Source organism: Peromyscus leucopus, chromosome 2 (genome assembly GCF_004664715.2).
Source record: "Peromyscus leucopus breed LL Stock chromosome 2, UCI_PerLeu_2.1, whole genome shotgun sequence".
NCBI lineage: Eukaryota > Metazoa > Chordata > Mammalia > Rodentia > Cricetidae > Peromyscus > Peromyscus leucopus.
The window spans coordinates 55,249,919-55,271,087 of NC_051064.1; the positions used below are offsets into that span (position 1 = coordinate 55,249,919).

The 21,169-nt window shown below is 41.6% G+C and overlaps 1 protein-coding gene across 4 annotated transcripts in view; it reads left to right on the top strand.

Moving 5' to 3' along the window:
• Positions 1-21,169, top strand: part of Melk (maternal embryonic leucine zipper kinase) — a 67,745-nt gene that overhangs the window by 15,958 nt on the left and 30,618 nt on the right. For all 4 annotated transcript variants that reach the window (XM_028894753.2, XM_037202568.1, XM_037202566.1 and 1 more), the window contains 2 exons: positions 3,813-3,911; positions 20,715-20,783. In XM_028894753.2, the coding sequence (XP_028750586.1) occupies positions 3,813-3,911; positions 20,715-20,783 (168 nt within the window). The remainder of the gene's footprint in view (positions 1-3,812; positions 3,912-20,714; positions 20,784-21,169) is intronic.

Genomic DNA, 21,169 nt, shown 5'->3' on the forward strand with positions numbered 1-21,169 from the left:
CTGGAAGAACAGTCAGTGCTCTTAACCGCTGAGCCATCTCTCCAGCCCTTATTTTTTAATATATTATCTCTCTTTAAAAAAATTATTACCGGGTGGTGGTGGCGCACGCCTTTAATCCCAGCACTTGGGAGGCAGAGCCAGGCGGATCTCTGTGAGTTCGAGGCCAGCCTGGTCTGCAGAGCTAGATCCAGGACAGGCACCAAAACTACATGGAGAAACCCTGTCTTGAAAAAAACCAAAAAAAAAAAAAGAGAAGAAGAAAAAAATTCTTTACTATATCTTTGTGTATATATTGGGGGCAGCGAATGCCACAGTGTACATATGGATGTCAGAGGATAACTTTTAGGAGTTAGTTCTGTCCTCCCACTGTTAAGGTTCCAGACATTGAACTCAGCTTGTCAGCCTTGGTAGCAAGTGTTTTTATCTGTTGAGGCATCTTGCCAGCCCTGTTTTTGTTTGTTGTTTTATTTAAATGAGCCAATTTTTTAAATTGTTTATTTCTTGTATTTGAAGTGCTCTTCCATGATCTCTTGAGATTCTTGGCCATAGTCCTTACCCACTATGTGGCTCCAACCACCCACTCTGGGCTTTCCTCCTTGATAGTTCCGAGGCCTACCCATCATTTAGTTTCTTGCTTTCGGGAACTTTAGGTTGATTTGGTGCTCAGCATCAAGGGCCTTCATCCTCCTGACATACATAGGCACATCACAATTGGAAACAGACACACAAAGACATGCTTGGAGCTTGTCTAAGGCTTTGGCACTTCTGTGCATTCACGTGCTAGGCTTTCATGGATGAGTGTGGCCTTGAACACCTCTTGTAAAGCCACCCATTACAGCTTCAGCAGCAGTGCCTTTTTTTAGCCATGGTGGTGGGGTATGGTGACACTGAATCTTGAATGCACTTGAGTCCCTGCCTCTGTCTGGGTGACTTGGCGGTGGCAGGGAAATGCTTATTTGTTTATTTTGGAAGAATAGTTTATTGAGTATATTTCAAGAGAGCACCAGGCTGGGCAGTAACTGGAGTTAAAAAGCTTGAAGCTTTATGTATGTATATTTTCTGAAAGTCAGGAAGGACCTTTCCTTCTTGGTGTGTGTATGTGTGTGTTCACATGTGTGTTTATAGGTGTATATGCATTTGTGTGCATAAATCTGAAGTTGACATCAGGTTGACAGCTTCTACATTATTGAGGCAGGGTCTCTTACTGAACTCTGTAGTTCACCAATTCCAAAAGGTAGCCACCATGACAAGGGAGTCACTTGTCTCTGACTTCCAGGTGCTAGGCTTGGAAGTCACACTGCCTCCCTTTTATGTGGACTTGGGGATCTAAATCTCATCCTCATGCCTATATGGGAAGGTATTTATCTACAGAGCCAAACCCGTTTTGTATCCTAAGCTGGTCTGGAACCCACTGTGTAGCTCAGGTTAGCCTTGAGTTGTTGAGTGTTCTTACCTCATCTTCCCTTCACCAGTGCTAGGATTACAGGGTTAAGCCATTCGGCTGCAGACCCCCCTGTAAAGTGTGTGCCTGTACCAATGATACTCTTTATATCCTTATTGCATTGGTTACTGTATTTCTTTAGCTCTAGTTGTATGTATGTATGTGTGTATGTATGTATGTATGTATGTATGTATGTATGTATGTATTGTGCATGCAGATGAAGACCAGAGGACAGTTTATGGGAATTGGTTTTCTCTTTCTCCTTCCACTGTGAAAGTCTTGGGGATTGAATTTATGTTAGCCTTTCAACATGCTTCTTTACTTGCTGATCCATCTTGCTGGCACTCTTGAGCTCTTTTTAAATCTGGAAAACTTAGGCTTTCTTCATTTTCCTTACAAACATTCCCCTCCCCCTATATCACAATATAGTTCTGGTTGGCCTGAAACTCACTATGTAAATCAGGCTGGACTCACAGAGATCCCTTCCTTCTGCCTCCTGAGTGCTGGGTTTAAAGGTATGTACCACAATGCCTGGCTTGTTTGTGAAACAGGTCTCATATAGCTCAGGCTATGAACTTCTGATTTTGTCTTTACCTCCCAAGTGTTGGGATGATGGACATGCCACCGCATTCAGTTTATGTGGTGCTGGGGATCAAATCAAGGGCTTCATGCATGCTAGGCAAGTGTTTTGCTAACTGAACTATATCCCCCCCCCAGCCCTTTCTTTTTAAACTTTGGAAAAATGCACATAAAATAAAGTCTACCATGGTAACTGGTTTGCAGTTCAGTTTGTTAAGTATAGTCACACTGTTGTGCAATGAAGCTCTATAGTTCTCTTTACCTTGTAGAGCTAAAACCTGATGTTCACTGAACAATACCTCCCATTTCTACTAACCTCTCTGGCTTTTGTCCTGTTCTCCATGTCTCTGAATTTGGTTATTCCATGTCACATATAATTTTTATTTTTCTTATTCATTCCTTCATTTATTTAGGTTTTTCAAGACAGGGTTTCTCTCTGTAGCTTTTGGAGCCTATCCTGGAACTCACTCTGTAGACCAGGCTGGCCTTGAACTCACAGAGATCCACCTGGCTCTGCCTCCCGAGTGCTGGGATTAAAGGCGTGCGCCACCACCGCCTGTCACATATTATTTTAATAAGTTTTTGTGAATATCTTATTTCACTTAACATAATGTCTTCAAGGTTTATCTGTGTAGTAGCATTTGTCATTTAAAGAAAAAATGTGTGTGTGTTATGTATGTGAGGGCTTCCCTGAACTTGAGGCTCCTTGGCTAGGTTGGAAGCCAGCAATCCACTGCAGTCCTTCTGTGCCTGCTCTCCTTGGAGCTGGACTTTATAGGCATTGGCAGGGTGCCCAACTTGTTACATGAGTCATGGGATTTGAACTCTGGTCCTTGTAATTGTGCAGCAGACACTTAACTATTTTGCCATCTCTTTAGCCCTCTTATGTGATCTTAAGTAGTATCCTTGTCCATGTGAGTTTGACTTTTTGTCCTTGAGAGATACTGTCTTAAGAGCTGTGCCAAGGAGTCCATTGTGATGCTTGAATGATGCAAAACTCAGGCCTATACCCTTGGAGAGTTTGGTTTGATTGTTTAAGAATAGTGCTTCATTTTAAAGCAAGCAGTTGAGGTAATTCTGGTGTTTATCCTGCCTAGGACATGTTCCATGGTAGGGTCTCTTAAGGCTTTCACAAATTTCTCATGGGAAATGTTTCAGAGTTTTTTCTTTCCCCAGTTGTTTTGATCTTACTTGCCAATTGATAAGCTTATTTACATTTGCTTTGGCTTATGATTTTAGTTAATAAGTGTGTTCTCTTATCTAATTTGAAACAGTGATGTGAGATGCCTGATTGTGTTAACTGGAAAGTGTTTCTTTTCAGTAGGCTGTTGTAGATTTTTTATGGAAACATTACGATACTTTTTTTTTTTTCGTCTTTTAGTGTAATCTCAGACATAATCTGTTTTGACCGCTCATGGTATTTGACAAGGCTATGTTTACTTTCTGTATTGCTTCAACTTAATAAATGAAATGGCTGACACCTCTCAGGTATAAATGCTTAACTTCTAATCTCCTACAGCTTGGAACACAGATCACTTGTTGGGAATTATTTTCTATTCCGTATTAGCATGTAGCTAGAGGAGTATACTAAATTGAAAGTCAGGAGGTCTTCCATTGAGTCAGTAACTTTGGACGAATCTTCCTTTCTGGGCTTCATGTTCACTGTCTGTAGAATGAGCAAGTTGAATTGGCTGGTTTCTTAGTGCTCTTCCAGCTTTGTGAAGATTCTGTGAGTCTCTTTGTGTTCTGCCTTTTTGAAATGTGTTTTAATGCTATTTTTTCTCCCTCTTAGGCAGATGTTTGGAGTATGGGCATCCTCTTATATGTGCTTATGTGCGGATTTCTACCGTTTGATGATGATAATGTCATGGCTTTGTACAAGAAGATTATGGTGAGTATTACGAGTACAGAATTTCGGGATAAAAGCTCTCTGCTGCTTATTGTATGCTCCCATGGATGAAAGTACCAAAAGGCAAACAGATTCTGGCCTGTTAGAAGTTAAGACTATAGGTATTGTTTGGCCATGGTTAAAAGGAATGGAGTTGGAGGCTGCTTTTTCTTTGCCTTTTTTTTTTCCCCTGAGGCAGGATTTGTCTGTGTATCCCTGGCTCTCCTGAAACTCACTCTGTAGACCAGGCTGGACTCAAACTCAGAGATGCTCCTGCCTCTGCTTCCTGAGTGCTGCAATTATATAGGTGTGCACCATCACTGCCCGGAATGGCTGCTTTTTCTTGATCTGGATTCCAGTCATACTTTTTGTATTCATTTTTTGAAAACTTATCAAGATATATGTTTATGATATATTTTAATAAAATATGCTATATTTATCTCCCATACTCACTCAATAAAACGTTTAACAAAACACAAGCTGAAAGTGTTCCGTATTTTAGGCTGCTGCAAAATGAAATAAACATGTAAGATTCTTTTCCTGTTTAAGAGTTGTGTGTGTCTATATGTATGTGAATACATGTATCGAGAGCGGCTGGTAGCAAAAGACTGGGAGTATACAGAAGATGACAACTAGTGTTCAGAGGGTCAACCTATCAGAACCAAGGGTTCTGTTAGAGGAAACTATCACGCAAGGCGTTATGGAATTACTGCCTTTTGAATGAGTTGGCTGTTTCTTGTTGTAAACTTCTTGAGCAATAACAGCTATGATTCTCCCCATTTACCGTGCACTTCCATGTTATGTGTACATGTAATCTCATGACTGCATCTCAATCTTATGGGCACACATAATTGTGGATAGTCTAGAAGATGGTTTCTTATTTAACTGTACAATTTTTATGAATAGAAATATACTAAAATATGCTTCATATTAGGTCTATTGTTCCATGTGGACTGTAGACACTTAGAGGTCTTGTTCTTTATCCCTAGCTACTAACTAGGTAAAACTGGCCAGACAAAGTGTCCTCGTAGAACTTTCACAGAGCAGAATTGCAGGTGCCTGGCCTTGTTGGATCAAAACCCTTTAGAAGAATTGTTAGTGAACTAGAAGTGATATTGTGGGTGTCTGGCCTTATTGTACCTTAGTCCTTCAAGAGATCAGTAGCACCTATGTTCCTGAGAGAGTTTACTTTGTAGTTTTTACTAACAAGTTGTAAATGAATGGATTATGTATGTATGTATGTATGTATGTATGTATGTATGTATGTATGTATGTATATGCTTGGGAAGAACAAAGAGGAGGACGAAGATGAGGAAGAACTAAGTTTAGAACAATGAGAGTACAGCAGAAAAAGAGACAGGGGAGCTAAGTATAAGAACAGAAAAGAAGCTGTGTAGATAGAATTGAATTAGAAGAATAAAGAGAGTGAACTAAAGAACTCAGTGTGCTTAGATTCATTGAATATCTCTCAGATTTTAGATTCCCAGCTGGTTGTTAGATTCTCCCACCAACCTTGGGAGAAAGCAATATATATATATGTATGTTTATGTGTGTGCTTATGCATGTGTCTGCATATAGAGGCAAGATATGGACAGAGGATGAAACTTAATGACTGCTAGGGTCTTGTTGGAGTCAACCACAGGCTGTCCAAAAAAACAAAGGGCAAAGAATGCTGTATAATATCAATGTATAAGTAAAAGCAGCAGCAGCCGAGGAAGAATTTGGTAGAAATCCTACAGGTAAGAATTGGGCAGGGTGTTTATAAAAAGTGCTTTTGATAGAGTAGCAAGCAAGTACATAGTGATGGGAGAAATGTGGGGAGGAATGTTGAGAAGTTTTTGATTGGACCATGCAATCCTCTAGCACCTTTATGTAAGGAGAGATGCTAAGTCAATAGAATTGAAATGCCAGGCCTAGTTGACTTGTGGCTCACTGTGGAATGCCAAATCTAAGGACACAGGTTTTAATCTTCATTTAAAAAAAAAAAATCAATAGTTTCTTCTCTCCTAAGTTGTAAAAAAACTCTTTAGAATTGATGTCTACACTACTAAGAATAATTTTAGGAAGAGATTCAATTGTGGGAATTTGGCTCCTTGGAGGCTGAATAGGTCTAATCCTGCAGGCTTGCTGATAAGTGGAATGATGGTAGTAGCCATTACTACTGCCTTGGCAGCCTGTGTGCATCTTTCCTTCTTGGTAAAGAAGAGAGATGGGCATGGAGCTGAAGGCCAGCCTCCTGGAGCCTGCTGGTGTGGCCAGCACGGTCTGTATTTCCACCTACCCCTTCTTAAGCTTTCTCTAAGCTTTGTGGGCTGTCAGCTGTGGCTTTGGCTCCTGCTTGCTGAGTATGGCAGCACTTCCTGTCACAGAGCTGTGTCACCCCAAGGTAGCAGTGCATTTAGAATAGGGTTGGCTCACTCTGGAGCTTTGTTGTTAGTTGACAGAGTGCAGCCTTGGTCTTTGGGCAAGAAGGTAAGGGGTAAGGGGAGAGGGTGGGAGCGGGGAGAATAGGGGAACCCGTGGCTGATATGTAGAACTGAATGGTATTGTAAAATAAAATAAATAAAATTAAAAAAAAAGAACATTTTTCCAGTTGTGTTTTGAATAAACAGTAGCTTGTCTTGAATTCTTTCCTCTGCCTGGTCTTTTCTGCAAAGTACAGCTATGTTTCTTGGTCTGAAAAAGAAAGTCTAGTATTGTAAGCTGCTATTTTATTATATCCTATGCTTCCTTGGGGAACCTGATGCCAAAGAAGTAAACTGATTTTTCCAAAGATGGGCTGACTAAATCTGCTTACTGGTACAGTGCAGAATCTTACACCCCCAGAATTCTATCTAGGTGAGTGTTCTCTTTCCGAGTTCCTCCCTGGCTCTCACCTCCCAAAAGTTCCAAAAAGACAGTGTGGGGCTGCATAATTATAGAAGTTATACTTGTGCAAAGAATCTTGGGAACTTTTTCTTCCTTTGATGCTTGTTCACGCCTTAGATATATGGTGTGGTTTCCTCATGGTGGGAGGAGCCTTTGGAAATAGACTATGAGGAGCAGTTCACGATGCTGACTGAACGACAGAGTCACCTTCGGTACTGAAGGAAATGCTGATTTCAGCCTTTAGGACATCTGGGCCAGGTGACATTTTGGAAATTAAAGACTATTCTGGCTGTGGGCTTTGGCGAATTAACTTCTTTGTATCTGATTTTCTTCTGTAAAATGGGTGGACTATACCTACAGCATAGGGGTCTAAGGATTTAGTGAGTGAGCTATGAAAAGCACTGAGTAGTGTGCACTAGACATCAGTTGTTATTATTAGCACATTTCTAAGTCCGGCTAGTGCTTTGTCTAAGACTTAAAATTGTTCAGAGATTAATGTGTCTTTTTTTTTTCTAGAATTTGTAATGATGGCCAGGAGGTGGTGGCACATGCCTTTAATCCCAGCACTTGGAAAGCAGAGGCAGGTGGATCTCTGTGATTTCAAGGCCAGCCTGGTCTATAGAGTGAGTTCCAAGTGATAGCCAGAGCTACATAGAAAGACCCTTCTCAAAACAAACAAACAAACAAACAAACAAACAAACAATTGTAATGATGTTGGGCAGTGGTGGCATTTAATCCCAGCACCCTGTGGATTTGAGGCCGGCCTGGTCTACAGAGCAAGTTCTAGGACAGCCAAGGCTGTCACACAGAAAAATCCTGTCTGGAAACAAAACAATTTGTGATGATTTTTGTGTGTGTTTGTATGTATGCATGTCTGTGTGTGTGCATGCATACATGATGTCTGCGTATGAGCCTGTAGGTGTGCCATAGCATCCATGTGGAGGTCAGCGGACATGATGTAATTTAGTTTTAAAGATTTACTGGCCGGGCGGGTGGTGGCGCACGCCTTTAATCCCAGCACTCGGGAGGCAGAGGCAGGCATATCTCTGTGAGTTCAAGGCCAGCCTGGGCTATAGAGTGAGTTCCAGGAAAGGCGCAAAGCTACACAGAGAAACCCTGTTTCGAACCCCCCCCCCAAAAAAAAAAGATTTATTATATTAAACTATGTGTATATGTGTGTATCTATGCATGTGAGTGCAGGTGCCTGCAGAGGCCAGAGGAAGGTGTCAGTTCCCCGGGAGCTGGAGTTAATAGGCATTGGGAGCCCCCTGACGTGGGTGTTCAGAACTAAACTTTCAGAAGAGCAGTAAGTGCTCTTAACTACCAAGAGAACAGAGCAGAACCAGGGTGGGGGGTGTGGTAGGGATTCAGCTGAGAGATTGGGCAGCATAAGTGGTGAGAAGGTGGGCAAGTGAAAGAGAGGAAAGGGTGGGGAAGTGTCTGTTTATCCTCTTAAAAAGGTGCTGGTTGGGGGCTGGAGAGGTGGCTCAGCAGTTAGGAGCACTGGCTGCTCTTCCGGAGGACTCAGGTTCAATTCCCAGCACCCACATGGCAGCTCACAACTGTCTGTAGTTCCAGTTCCAGGGGATCCGACACCCTCACACAGATATACAGGCAAAACACTAATGCATATAAGAAAAACAAAAAGTACTGGATGATCTGTCTAGAGCATTTCTCTCTGAAGTTCCTTTTGGTCACTGTCTTATCACAGCACAAATAGTAACTTACAGGAGAGAAAGTGGGGAAGAGAGAGGGAAAGTAATTTGCGGTTACCCACTTCCTGGCAGATTGATAGGAACTCAGCTGGTTCGGAGTCAGTCTATATTCCTAGCCTGCTAGAGCGAGTCCTGAGGACTAATACCTGTCCTACATGTTACTAAGCCACATAGTGTAGGGTTTTTATACTCTATTTATACTTTTTAGTAGTAATTCTTTGATTAATAATTTTAGTGTCAGATGTGGTAGGGGTCCAACTTTTCCCTTTTCTTTTTCTTGAGGTACCAGGGTCTCTGATCAAGGGACTTGTGTACGCCAGGTCAGTGCTCCATTACTGAGCTACACCTAACTTCTTCCTTTTTAAGAAATTTTAAAATACCCTTTTGTCTTAAAAACTTGTGAAGGTAATATAGAGTGTCCATAGCCCTCACTTCTTTCCCTGTGTTGTTGTCCGTTACAGGCACACTTGTCACACTAAGGAACTAATGCTGTATTCGCATTAACTAAACTCTTACTTGGATTTCAGCACACTTTCTCTAATGTCCTTTTTGTAGTTTAGATTCCTTCATTTTCTCTCCTTAGTCTTCTCTGATATAGAATAGCTTCTAGTGATTCAACATTACTTTTCCTCATTGGATTAGCTGCTTATTTCAATACTATTTATCAGTAATTCATCATTTTTTTTAGATTTGTTTTATTTTATGTGTATGAATATTTTACCGGCATGCACGGCATGCATGCTTAGTGTCTGTAGAGGTAAGAAGAAGGCTTCCGATTCTCAGATGGTTGTGAGCCCCCCATGTGGGTTCTGGGAATCAAAACCAAGTCTTCTGCAAGAGCAAGTGCTCTAAAGGCCCTAAAATGAGAATTTTTAATAGTGTACCAGTCTCTTAATATTCATGCCTTCCTTGTCTACAGCTTCGAATGGTCCTTTTCTGACTAAACTATACATTTTTCTGAATCCCTCTGCCCTTATTAAACTAATGAATACCAGCCAGTAGTGACCGTGCTACAGCTTGGATGCTGCGCTGTTTTGAAATATGTTTAGTTAGACTATTCCTTTTACATTCATTCTCATCAAAGTCTTGGGATATAGGTCAGATATAGGCAAATTCTTAGCTAGAAGTTAACATGAATGGCCAGTAGTATAGCTTCTTGTAGAGTCTCCTTTCTCCATCTTCAGCCTCATGAATCTTGGCCTTCTTTGTTTGAATTAACATTGACATTCTTCTTTTCTGAGCTCCCTCCAGTCCCTCATTAAACTCTTCTTGCAGCATTTTAAGCTTTTCTGACCCCGATTCTGCAAACTCTTTTAAACTGTGACAAAATGTGCGACATAGCAATTTATATAGAAGAAGTGTAGTTTGTTCCATTTTATGTTTTATCTGTCATGGTCAGGAGAGCATAGTTTCATAGTTCACAATATGGGCAGGAAGCAGAGTGGAGTGACCAGAAGGGTCCAGGGTCAAGGTACCCCTACTTTTCTAGTTTGGTTTGTGTTGCTGTGATGAAATATCTTGACAAAAGCAACTTAGAGGGGAGAGGGTCACCTCACAATTCCAGATTATAGTCCATTGCTATGGTGATGTCATAGCAGTAGGAGCTTGAGACAGTCATGCCACAGCCTCTGTTCTCACTTGCTTGCCTGTGCTCAGCCTGTGTTTCCCACAGTTTAGGACTCCTTGCCTAAGGAATGGTGCTGCCCAGTGAGCTAGATTTTTCCCCCATCAGTCAATTTTAATTAAGAAAATCTTCTACAAACATGCCCACAGACCCACCTAATGTAGACAGTCCTTTACTGAGAGTCTCTAAGTGATTCTAGATTATGTCAAGTAGACAGTTAAAGCTAACCATCATATTTATGTACTTCCTCCAGTAGTTTCCAAAACCTCTCAAAGTAGCACTACCAGGTACAGATCAAATCTTAATACACTTTATATCCATCTTATTAATTCTCTGCACCCGTGAGTCTTCGTGCTTTTTTTTTTCTTTTGGAAAACATTCTTGTTAAATTACAGTCGATATTTAGTAGGACACCTGTAGGTTTAAAAAAGAGCTGGGTGGTGGTGGTGCACACCTTTAATTTCAGCACTCAGGAAGCAGAGGCAGATGGGTCTCTGAGTTTGAGGCCAGCCTGGCCTACAGCAGTAGAATCATATAAAGGTTTTACTTTTTCGTTGCCTACTTGCTCTGGCTAGTACTCCTTTACCGTGTTGAATACAAGTGGTGAAAGGGAGCAACTCTTGTTTTTTTTTTTTAATAAATGTTTTATCTTTTTAATGGTGTTTCGCTTGCATGTAGGTCTCTGTTCAGGGTGTCAGATTCTCTTGAATAGACAATTGTGAGCCACCATGTGGGTGCTGGGAATTGAACCTGGGTCCTCTGGAAAAACAGCCAGTGTTCTTAACTGCTGCCGATCCATCTCTCCAGGCCTCCTCCACCCCTTTTTAATATATAAATATATGGTCTCATATGGCCCAGGCTGACCTCAAAGTTTTGTTTTTAGAATTCACTTATCTACTTGTTTGGGGGTAGTACTACTATGTGTGTGGAGGTCAGAAAACAACTTGTGGGAATTGCTTTTTTTTCTAACGTGTCGATCCTGGGGATTGAACTTGAGTTGTCAGCCTTGGTACCTTTCCCTACATGCTTAGCTGCTTAGCCATCTCACTGGCCCAAGGCGCGCGTGCGTGCGTGTGTGCGTGCTTCATGTTTGTTGTTTTTGGAAAAGGGTTTCAGTATGTAGCCTTGGCTAGCTTGCTATGTAGACCAGCTTGCTTCAAGTTTACAGAGCTCTGTCTGTCTGCCTCTACCTCCTATGTGCTCGGCTTAAAGGCATACGCCACCATATCCAGCTGCAGTTTGTATTTTTGAGGTGGTGTCTCCTACTATATTCCAGGTTGTCCTGGAGTTCACTCTGTAGCCCAGGCTGGCCTTATTGCTGTGCTCGGTTCTGGGTGCTGAGATTATAGACTGTCACCACACTCAGCTCTTTCTGTTAATCTTAGAGGGAAAGCTTTCAGGGTTTTCCTGTGGCATATGATGCTAACCTTAGGTTTTCATTATGTTGGGGTAGTTCTTGTCTATTCCTACTTTGTTAGGTGCTTTTATGGAGTGGCATTAAATTTTGCCATATGCTTTTCTGTATCACTGTAGATGATAATGTGTTTTGTTAATGAGATTTTGGTATGTTGAATAGTCTTCAGACCTTGTAAGAGAGACTGTATGGTCATGGTGTATATAATCTTTTTAATGTGCTGTTGAACTTGTTTTGTGAGAATTGGTACTTTATGGATAGGATGGTAAATTTTTAGTGAGCTGATGTGGAAAGTGGGGAGATGATGGTACTGACCAGCCGTGAGTCTCTCTGTAGCTGTATAGAAAAAGAGTTCTTTGCTTTTGAGCTGTGCTGAAATCTTTGTGCCTACATCATGCACTTTAGGCTTTTTGTTGAAGTTTTGTTTTCCTACTGCCCCTGTTCCTCCAAGAGCGTGGAGCCTTCTGACATGTAGGCTGCATGTCTTTGTTTAGCTGGCACATGGTTGCCCAAGAAAAAAGAAAAATGCTTGCTGCATGTGTACCTTACTCCTTTGTAACAAGAAGAACACATGGCGTCTGGGGAGCTGTGCTGATTTGCCAGGCTCTGTTAAGGAGGACACTCACTGTTACTGTTTCCTTCTGTAGTGGAGGGAGCGAAGGTAGAGACTTTGATAACTTACTTCCTCAGGCTCTTCTGGCTACCCAAGCCCAGAGCCCTTCCTCATAACTACTAGTCACGATTTCTCAGTTCTGTAGTTGCTAGTGTACAAAAACCACAGGCGCCCAGAAGAGACATGACTTCCACTGCAAGCTTATGTTTGTACCTATCGTCTGGAATGTTTCCAGAAATCCCTTCTTTTCAGGTTTACCATGGTTACAAGTTCACTTCCCTAGTTCACAGTAGTAGTAGTTATGCATGAGCTTTTCCACTGACTGGATGGCATTGCATCCTGACTAGTTCTGGTTTTGTTCATCAGTATTGTTACAGCATTCCAATAATCAGTGATTTCTAGGGTCCGTTTCAACTCTCTGTAGCTCTGAATTCTTTGACTATTGTTTTATGTTTTTCTTACTGTTATGTTGAAATTTTGAATGCTGATTCTTTTGTCATGTAATAATAACTGCCACTGCCAGTGGGCATTGTGCCACTAATATTTCTAAATTGTTAAAAACTGAATGGGCAGGACATGTGGTGGCACATGTAATTCTAGCCATTAGGAGGTGTCGTGATAGAACTCTCATCCAATGACTGATGGAAGCAGATGCAGAGATCCACGGCCAGGCCTCAGGTGGAGCTCTGGGAGTCCAATCAGCGAGAGAGAGGAGGGATGTATGAGCAAGAGATGTTGAGACCATGATTGGAAAAAGCACAGGAACAAATAGCCAAACTAGTAGAAACACATGAACTATGAACCAATAGCTGAGGAGCCCCCATGGAGCTATATAGTGAATTTAAGGCTGCATGAGACCCAGCTCCCCACTCAACCCCCCAGCTCCAGAAAAAAAAGGGAGGTGCCATCTATCTCTTACTCTGCAACATGGCTGTCCTCAGACCTCTTGTGAAACCCAAGATTGTTAAAAAGAGGACCAAATGTCCATCTGGCACCAGTCAGACTACAGTGGTGGAAAGCAAGCATCACTGGCAACAGTAGGGGGTGGGGTCCAAGGATGGCATCTTGATGCTCTTAGTGCTGGTTATTGGAGAGACAAGAAAACAAAGCTATCCAGTGGTTTCCAGATGTTCCTGGTCAGTAGCTTGAGGGAACTAGAATCTTACCTGTGTTGAAATTACCCAATTTTCCTCCAGAAAACCCTAATCCACTGTAGAAAGAGGAGCTAAGTGGGCCATCAAAATCACCAGTCCTGGTGCAAGGCTGCACAGTGAAACAGACAAATAGCTCATGTGCACACTTATTGTATTTAATTAAAGAGTAAGCTAGCAGGAAAAATACACTGAGCAGTACAGGTTTACCTGAGGGTTTGTGTATTCAGTTTTAGGCTGAATCCTATCCAAACTATCAAGATTTTTATAAAAGAAGTGATTGTTCATAGTCTGTGGAAACCGAGTTACATTAGGTCCGTGATGTTCTTAATTTACCAACTTGACCGTGAGGTGTTTTTGCCTGTCCGGACCTTAAACTACCGTGCTGTTTGCTTTCCTTTGCCGTTTCTGCAAAGTCACATTCATACGGCAGATGTGGCATTAATACTATTAACTATTAATATTGTTTAATCAGTATATTTATTTATTTGAGTGCACTAGTGGATCTTGAATAAATCTTTTGGGGACTGGAAATTACCTTAAAATAATATGAAAGTGTTCTACCCTAATAGTAAAATCCAAGGTTTTATTTTTGGCAAATTGAGTGCCTTTGCAGTGACATGAATGTGGTAGAAAATGTCTAATTCTTGTTTGGTAGAATTTGGCCTTCTTAATTAATATTATTTACTAATACTGTGTATTCTTTGTTTCTCCTACTCTGAATTTCATTTTTTAGTTTTTCATGTGTTTGCAAGTTGAAAATTGATTCAAATTAGGATTTTTATGCATTATTGTGGAATTTAATTTCACACATTATAGATTTTGAAATTTATTGTAATCTTGGCTCAGAACTATTGTTCCGAGTCGCGGTGTAATACAGTCTGCTGGTTGAATCTAATTAAGGTGTCGTATCACTTGCATACAGTATGTATCTGCCTAGAGTGTTCTAAAAATTCTCACTTGGGACTATTACAGTCCTCAGTTCTTGGCTTGGCTGAAAAGCCCAGTAATATTTGACAGACACACTGTGTAACTTACTTAAGAGGCAGGCTTCGTTTATCTTTGCATTTGTTGGCTATTTTAACTCAAATGCTGAGCTGTAATTTTCAGCATGATTACTTAGAGATTGTGTATTAATCTTATTAAAGTCACCTATTCATTTGCTATCACAGTATTTGAAGACAAGCATGACCATACTTCAGTTCTGGTACACAAATATTAGAGTAGTCTATGTAATTTAGAAGTCAAAGTTGGATAGCCCGAAGGTAAAATTGCTTATCAGCTGTTACTTTCAAATTTAAAGAAAATGAATAACTTGTCTCTTTATGAGATTATATTTTTATAATTTTTATAGAGTTGACTATGGTGCTGTCATTGTGTATTGGAGAGACTGCCTGCCTTTCTTAGTACCATGTGCAGAATGAACAATTTCAAGGCTGCTAGAATTCCCAGGATTATTCTTAGCCCGTAGATCTTTCTCCTCCTCCCACTTGGCTTTACCCGCTGTTGCGCTTGTTCTCATTTGCAAGGTAATCATCCTTTAAATAAAGAAGCAGGGTTAAGGGGCACAGCCCTGGCTGGCACAGGGCCCTCTGTGGAGATGCCCCTCCTCAGCGGCATTGTTCCCTGAGGTCTTCTCTGTTTGGTCTTGGGATGTATATTTTACCATTTAAATCACCCCTCTGTACTTGTAGGCTTCCCTGGACCTCACAGTACAGCACAGCGGAAGCAGCACTGCCTCCTCTGGTCCTTTTCTAGCCACTTACAAAATGTGCTCTGTAACCGTGTTTCTCAACCTTGGCTCTGTTGTTGATATTTGGGACCAGATCATTCTTGGCTGTAGGTGGTGGAGTGCCGTAGCACTGGGGTGTACAGCAGCATTATTAGAGGTCAGGAGTATCCCCTGACCCTGCACACTCTGGCAAAGCAGGGGGCATCTACTAAAAAGTTCCTCATGCTGGGTGTAGTGGTATTATGTAATGTGGAGTATTCCCACTTTTAGCTAAGAGTGTTTTTTGTTTTTTTTTTTCTTCCTCTTTTTTCTTTTGGATGTTAGTTTAAGGGCATAGTTTGGTAGTTAGGAGCCTGTTTTGGAGTATCAGAAAAGCTGGGAACCTGGAACCAGACTTCTCCTTGGGAGGCTGATGGGAGAGTGGTAGCTGAGGAGGTGAGACCCTAACTGAAGCCATAGGAGTTGCTTAGTGCTGCGCTGCTATAGCCAAGAACTTGAGGGTTGTGGCTTAACCCAGCTGATTTACTCACACAGTTGGGGCTGGGCACCAGCCAGTATGGAGAGGGCCAGAGGGTAAGCAGCAAAAGTCTGCAGCAGTTAGCATGAGGCAAGGCCACCCAGAGCTCATGGAGTCTGACCAGTGAGTGACAGTCAGAGGAGCAAGTTCTGATCAGAAACTCTGGTAGCAGGTCCAGCTCTTCTTTCTGTGGGACCTTGACAAGAGCAAGCTGAAGCTTATGAGAGAGGCAGGCAGATGGGCAGTTTGCTGAGAATGAGAACAAATCCAGTTCCCAGGGGGAGACTCGTGAGAAGCCTTTGTTAGGAGTTAGGAAATATGCAACTATGGGAGGGGGCCAGCGAGTGGTCCAGCCTTATATTACAGGAGAGTTGGCTGCAGCGTCTAAATCCCTCTATCCTTGGGATAAGAATTGGGGCCAGGTAGCACTGAGCCTTCGCATTGGGGTTCAGTTGGCTATAGGTAAAGGCCAATAGGGAGAAATAAATTAGGGGTTTTGTCGCCATAGTCTAGAAACAGATTGGGTCAGTTTCTGATTCAGTCAAGCATTAAGACCCCCTAGCAAGGTATAAATGAGTGGGCTCTCTGTGTCATATTGAAGACTGAAGAGAAAGACAGTGGCAACTTTGGAACTCTGGTTACCTCTTTAACATAGTGGAAAACCAGTCTGCCATGTAGTTCATCTGTTTATTTCTTTTTTCTCTTTTTTGAGATGGTCTCACTATGTAGCCCTTGCTGACCAGGAGCTCACTATATTCTCCAGACTGGCCTCGAACCCACAGAAATCTACCTGCCTCTGCTCTCCAAGTGCTGGGATTAAAGGCCTGACCCAAAACATCTACCATATAGCTTATGATTTTGAATGACCCGTAACTTGTCCCCGACTTGTAAGCTGGTTTGACTTCTGTTATACCCTTACTAGTGTATGAGTGGATGGATTCTTGGAGTCTTCTTCATTACAACTGACTTTGACTTTCTTTCTGTGCCTACCTGTATCTCCCTAGACTACATTTCTTTTTTTTTTTTTTTTTTTTTTTTTTTTTTTTTTGGTTTTTTCGAGACAGGGTTTCTCTGTGTAGCTTTGCGCCTTTTTCCTGGAGCTCACTTGGTAGCCCAGGCTGGCCTCGAACTCACAAAGATCCGCCTGCCTCTGCCTCCCAAGTGCTGGGATTAAAGGCTTGTGCCACCACGCCCGGCATCCTAGACTACATTTCTAACAGTCCTCACTCAAGGGATTTATTTTACTGTGGCTTTCTGTGGTTTAGGAGGCCCTTTGAACTCGGCCATAGGTTCTTTCGTGGTATTACAAGCAGTTGTGTAATAAATACTACCATTCTTACATTTTGTTTGTTTGTTTGTTTTTTTGGTTTTTCAAGACAGGGTTTCTCTGTGTAGCTTTGCACCTTTCCTAGATCTCGCACTGTAGACCAGGCTGGCTTCGAACTCACAGAGATCCGCCTGGCTCTGCCTCCTGAGTGCTGGGATTAAAGGCATGCGCCACCACTGCCCTGCCATTCTTACATTTTTGTACACCAGATTATTTGCTTAGATTAAATTAATGAAGTTGCTGAATTAAGGATATACAGTTTTGAATGTCCTAATACATATTTACAAGTTATTCTTCAGATTATATAAATACTCCTGGTCCTGAGCTCTTTCTAGTAATAATGTGTGTATTTAAATATCTATCTTTCTAAAAGTGTTTTGGTTTATATGTACTTCTAGTCTCAGCTACTCAGGTTGAGGCAGGAAGATAACTTGAACCCTGGCTATTCTGGGCAATTATAGTGACACTTATCTTAGAAAAACTAAATAATATGTTTGTCAGTGTTATGAAGGCAATATCTTAAACTTTTTTTAAAGATTTATTTTTATTTTATGTCTAGGATAGTTTTGCCTTCATGTATATATGTGTACCTTGTGTGTGCCTGGTGCCCAGAGAGGTCAGAAGAGGGTGTTGGATCCCCTGGCACTGAAGGTACAGATGGTTGTGAGCCACCTTGGGGGTGCTAGGAACTGAATTGGGATCCTTTATAAGAACAGTCAGTGCTCCTCATTGCTGGGCCATCTCTGCAGCCCCTTTGTCCTTGAGACAGGGCATCTCCTTGCTTCTGTTTTGTGTGTATTATGCATGTATGTATGTATACATGAAGATGTATCTATGGAGGTCAGAGGACAGCTTTTGGTTCACGCCTTCCACCTTGGTGAGACAGTCTCTCTCATTGTTCTGCTGTTGTGCAGTATAATTCAGGCTAGCTATCCTATTGGCTTCTAGGTGATTCTGTCTCTGCTTCCTCTCTCCTTGGAGGACTTCTGGGATTACAGGTGCAGCACATAAGGGTTTTTAGAGTGTGGGTCTCTGGGATTGAATTCTGGTTGCCCAGCTTGTGTGGTTAGTGACTGTACCCATTGAACCATCTCTACCACTCCTGCTTGGTTTTTGAGACTATTCTCCTACAGTCCAAGCTGACCTTGGGTTTGCATGTAGTTTAGGAAGACCTTGAACTCCTGCTCTTATGTCTTAAGTGCTAGGATTACTGGTGAGTTGTTGTTGGATAATCTTTTTGTGCACTGTGAAGATGTGTTGCTTTCATTGGTTTAATAAAGAGCTAAATGGCCAGTAGCTAGGCAGGAAGATGTGGGACTTGAGGACAGGAAGAGAGTTCTGGGATGAAGGAGGGCAGAGTTGCCAGGAGACTCTGGGAGAAGCAAAATAAACATGCAGTACTGAGGAAAGGTACCCAGCCATGTGGTAAAACATAGATTAGAAATGTGGGTTAATCTAAGTTGTAAGAGCTAGTTAGTAACAAGCCTAAGCTAGTGACTGAGCATTATGATTAATAATAAGTCTTTGTTGATATTTGGGAACTGGCTGTCGGGACAGAAAATTCCACCTATTGTGAGTGCCATTGTACCTGGTTTTACACAGTGCTGAGGATTGAACCCAGGGTCTTGTACATGTTAGGCAGTCATTCTTCCAACTGAGCCACATCCTCAGCCCTTAAATTAATTTTTTGTTAAATTAGTTGAACATAATTTGATGCTTGGCTATTTAAATGTCCTGTCGATATTCTTTGCCTGTTTTCTTTTAGAATGTATGCTTTTTGTCTAATTCCTTCTTTAGTCAAAAAAAAATTAATTGAGCACTTTATGCACACTAGGGCCAGAGACTATTCTGGGTCAACAGAATGGCAAATTCTGTATTAAGAAGCTTGTTTTCGAATGTAGTGAGGAATAAAATAGAAACCGATGGTGGTAATAAGGACTGTAAAGCCAGTAGAGTAGGAATGACAGGTGGAGTGCTGTGGTGAACGTCGCAGGGCAGGGCATCCTCACTGAAGCGCACACTCGGCTGGCAGCTAGCACAGGCATGGCAGACAGGGAACCATGAGTGCTGAGACCGAGGCAGGCTGCTTTCATGAGTGACTCGTTTGGTGAGGAAGAATGAGACATTAGATGAGTTTGGGAGGCAGCAAGAAGTGGGATGGACATGAGGAAACGGACCACCCTGAGTGAGATGGGGGGCACTGGGGAGCTTAGAGTCGTGAGGTGACGTGACTCGCCCCACTATTTTTAGGGAATATAAGTGGTAGTGAGTGAAGACTAGACTTGAGGGGCAGTGGTGCAGTCTGGATGTGCCACAAGAGGCTCGTGATGGTGTAGATGAGGTTCCCGGATGTGTTTGAGCACAGCCCAGATGCTGATGGGTTGAATGTGGGTGTGGGCAGAAGAGAGAGAGGTTCGAGTCTGGCAGTCGTCAGTGCTTCACCACTCACTGGGCGGGGAGGCATGGAAGAGCCGATGTGGTGCTTAGTGACTTGCAGGCCTTTTAATGTAATTAAATGTCATAGTCTTTCATCTAGGCAGGCAAGTCTGTTCCCCGATGGCTGTTAATCTTGTTAGTGTTTTGCTGTTCAGAAATGTTAAATGTTTGTTTGTTGTGATAGTCTTAAAGTTTTTGGTTTTGCTGTTGTGTCTGGAAAAAATTCTAAAAACAACTTCCCCTTATTTCTCTAAGTACTGTTAAGATTTTGTATTTGCATTTAATTTGGGTGAAGTTAATTTTTATGTATGCTATGAATTATACATTCAACTTAATTTAGGTTTTCTCAAATAATTATCTTGTTATTTTAGCATCATTAAGAAATTTGATGTCTGCTACAAGAAATTATTGTATCATTTCCCCAGAATTGGAAAAGAGGATGTTTGTGGCAGGTTCTATCCAAAGGTATTTTGACCTGAATTAAGGTTTAACAACCTCCTGGCTTTGTCTTTGGTTGATGATATAGTGACCATGATGTGCCAGTTAGCCAAGGTTGTAAGCATTTCTTTCCTTAGTCTCTTCTGTTCCCTCAAAAGATGTTTGCCTTAGGAAATGCTTTTAGAGGGCTGGTGAGATGGGTAAAAGCACTTGCCTCACAGACCTGATGGCCTCAGCTCAATCCCCAGAACCATTGCAAAGGTGGAAGGAGATAACCATCTCCACAGAGTTCTTTTCTGATCTCCACACACATCATGTCACACATGTGCCTGCATTCGCATGCACATATTCACACAATAATTGACATTTATCAGTTTGTTCAGTGATTAAAAGTTCTGCCCTGTGTACCATGTGTGTTAATGACCTGTTTTGTTTTGTTTTGGAGCTGGGTACCAAATTCAAGGCCTTACACTTGCTAGGCAGACACTCTACCACTGAGTTCATCCCCTGTCCTTTGTGGCCTGTTTTTAACTACATGTCCTGCTATCAAATATGTTTTGCTGTTGCTTCACTGTGTGAGCTGATAATTGCTCTAAGATGATCAACTTCAGTTTGCTTTGGCAGTCCAAAATGAGTGTAGTATTCTCTTTGCTCTTCCTGTAATAGTATGGATTCCTAAGCCTGTGGGTATATTTATATATTTCACTGTTAATTGTAATTATATTCTCAGTACTGTAGTCCTTTTCTGACAGGTGAATAATTTAGAGATGATGATAGTCTTTAATTTACTGGATTTTTTTTGTTTTCTGGCAAGAACTGGGAGTTGTTCTTATTGACAATGTTGACTGAATCTTGCAGTTGGTAAAGTATTGAAAGTTATAGAAACAAATTCTAGCATCTAACTACCATAGAATATCAGCAAGGCAGGTTGGACCTAAGTCGTCTTCTGTGTTTTCTTTGCTTTTTTGTAGAGAGGGAAATATGATGTTCCTAAGTGGCTCTCTCCCAGTAGCATTCTGCTTCTCCAACAGATGCTTCAGGTAAAGTTTGTTGTTTATTTTTAAATAATAGAAGCCCATAGTAATTGTTTGGTTTAACTTTTAATGTAACCATGGGGCTGCGGCATTTATCATTATCTATTAGCTTAAAAAAGATTCCAATCATCATGTATCTTGTAAATACCCTTTCTGAGAACCTCTGCTAATCATGTTGTAAACACAGTTGCTTTAGACCTCGTCTGTCTTTGATGATGTGCTTTTTTTAACACCTTCATTTATTTATTGGTTTGTTTAATAATCATTCTGTTTTCTCTAGCTCTGGCTCTCCTCTCCATTTTCTTGTTTCTACTCCTGCACATTAGGCATATAAACTACTGAACAGATGCTTGGATGGACTGATGTGTGGTCTATGGGCCCTGTGATCTAGT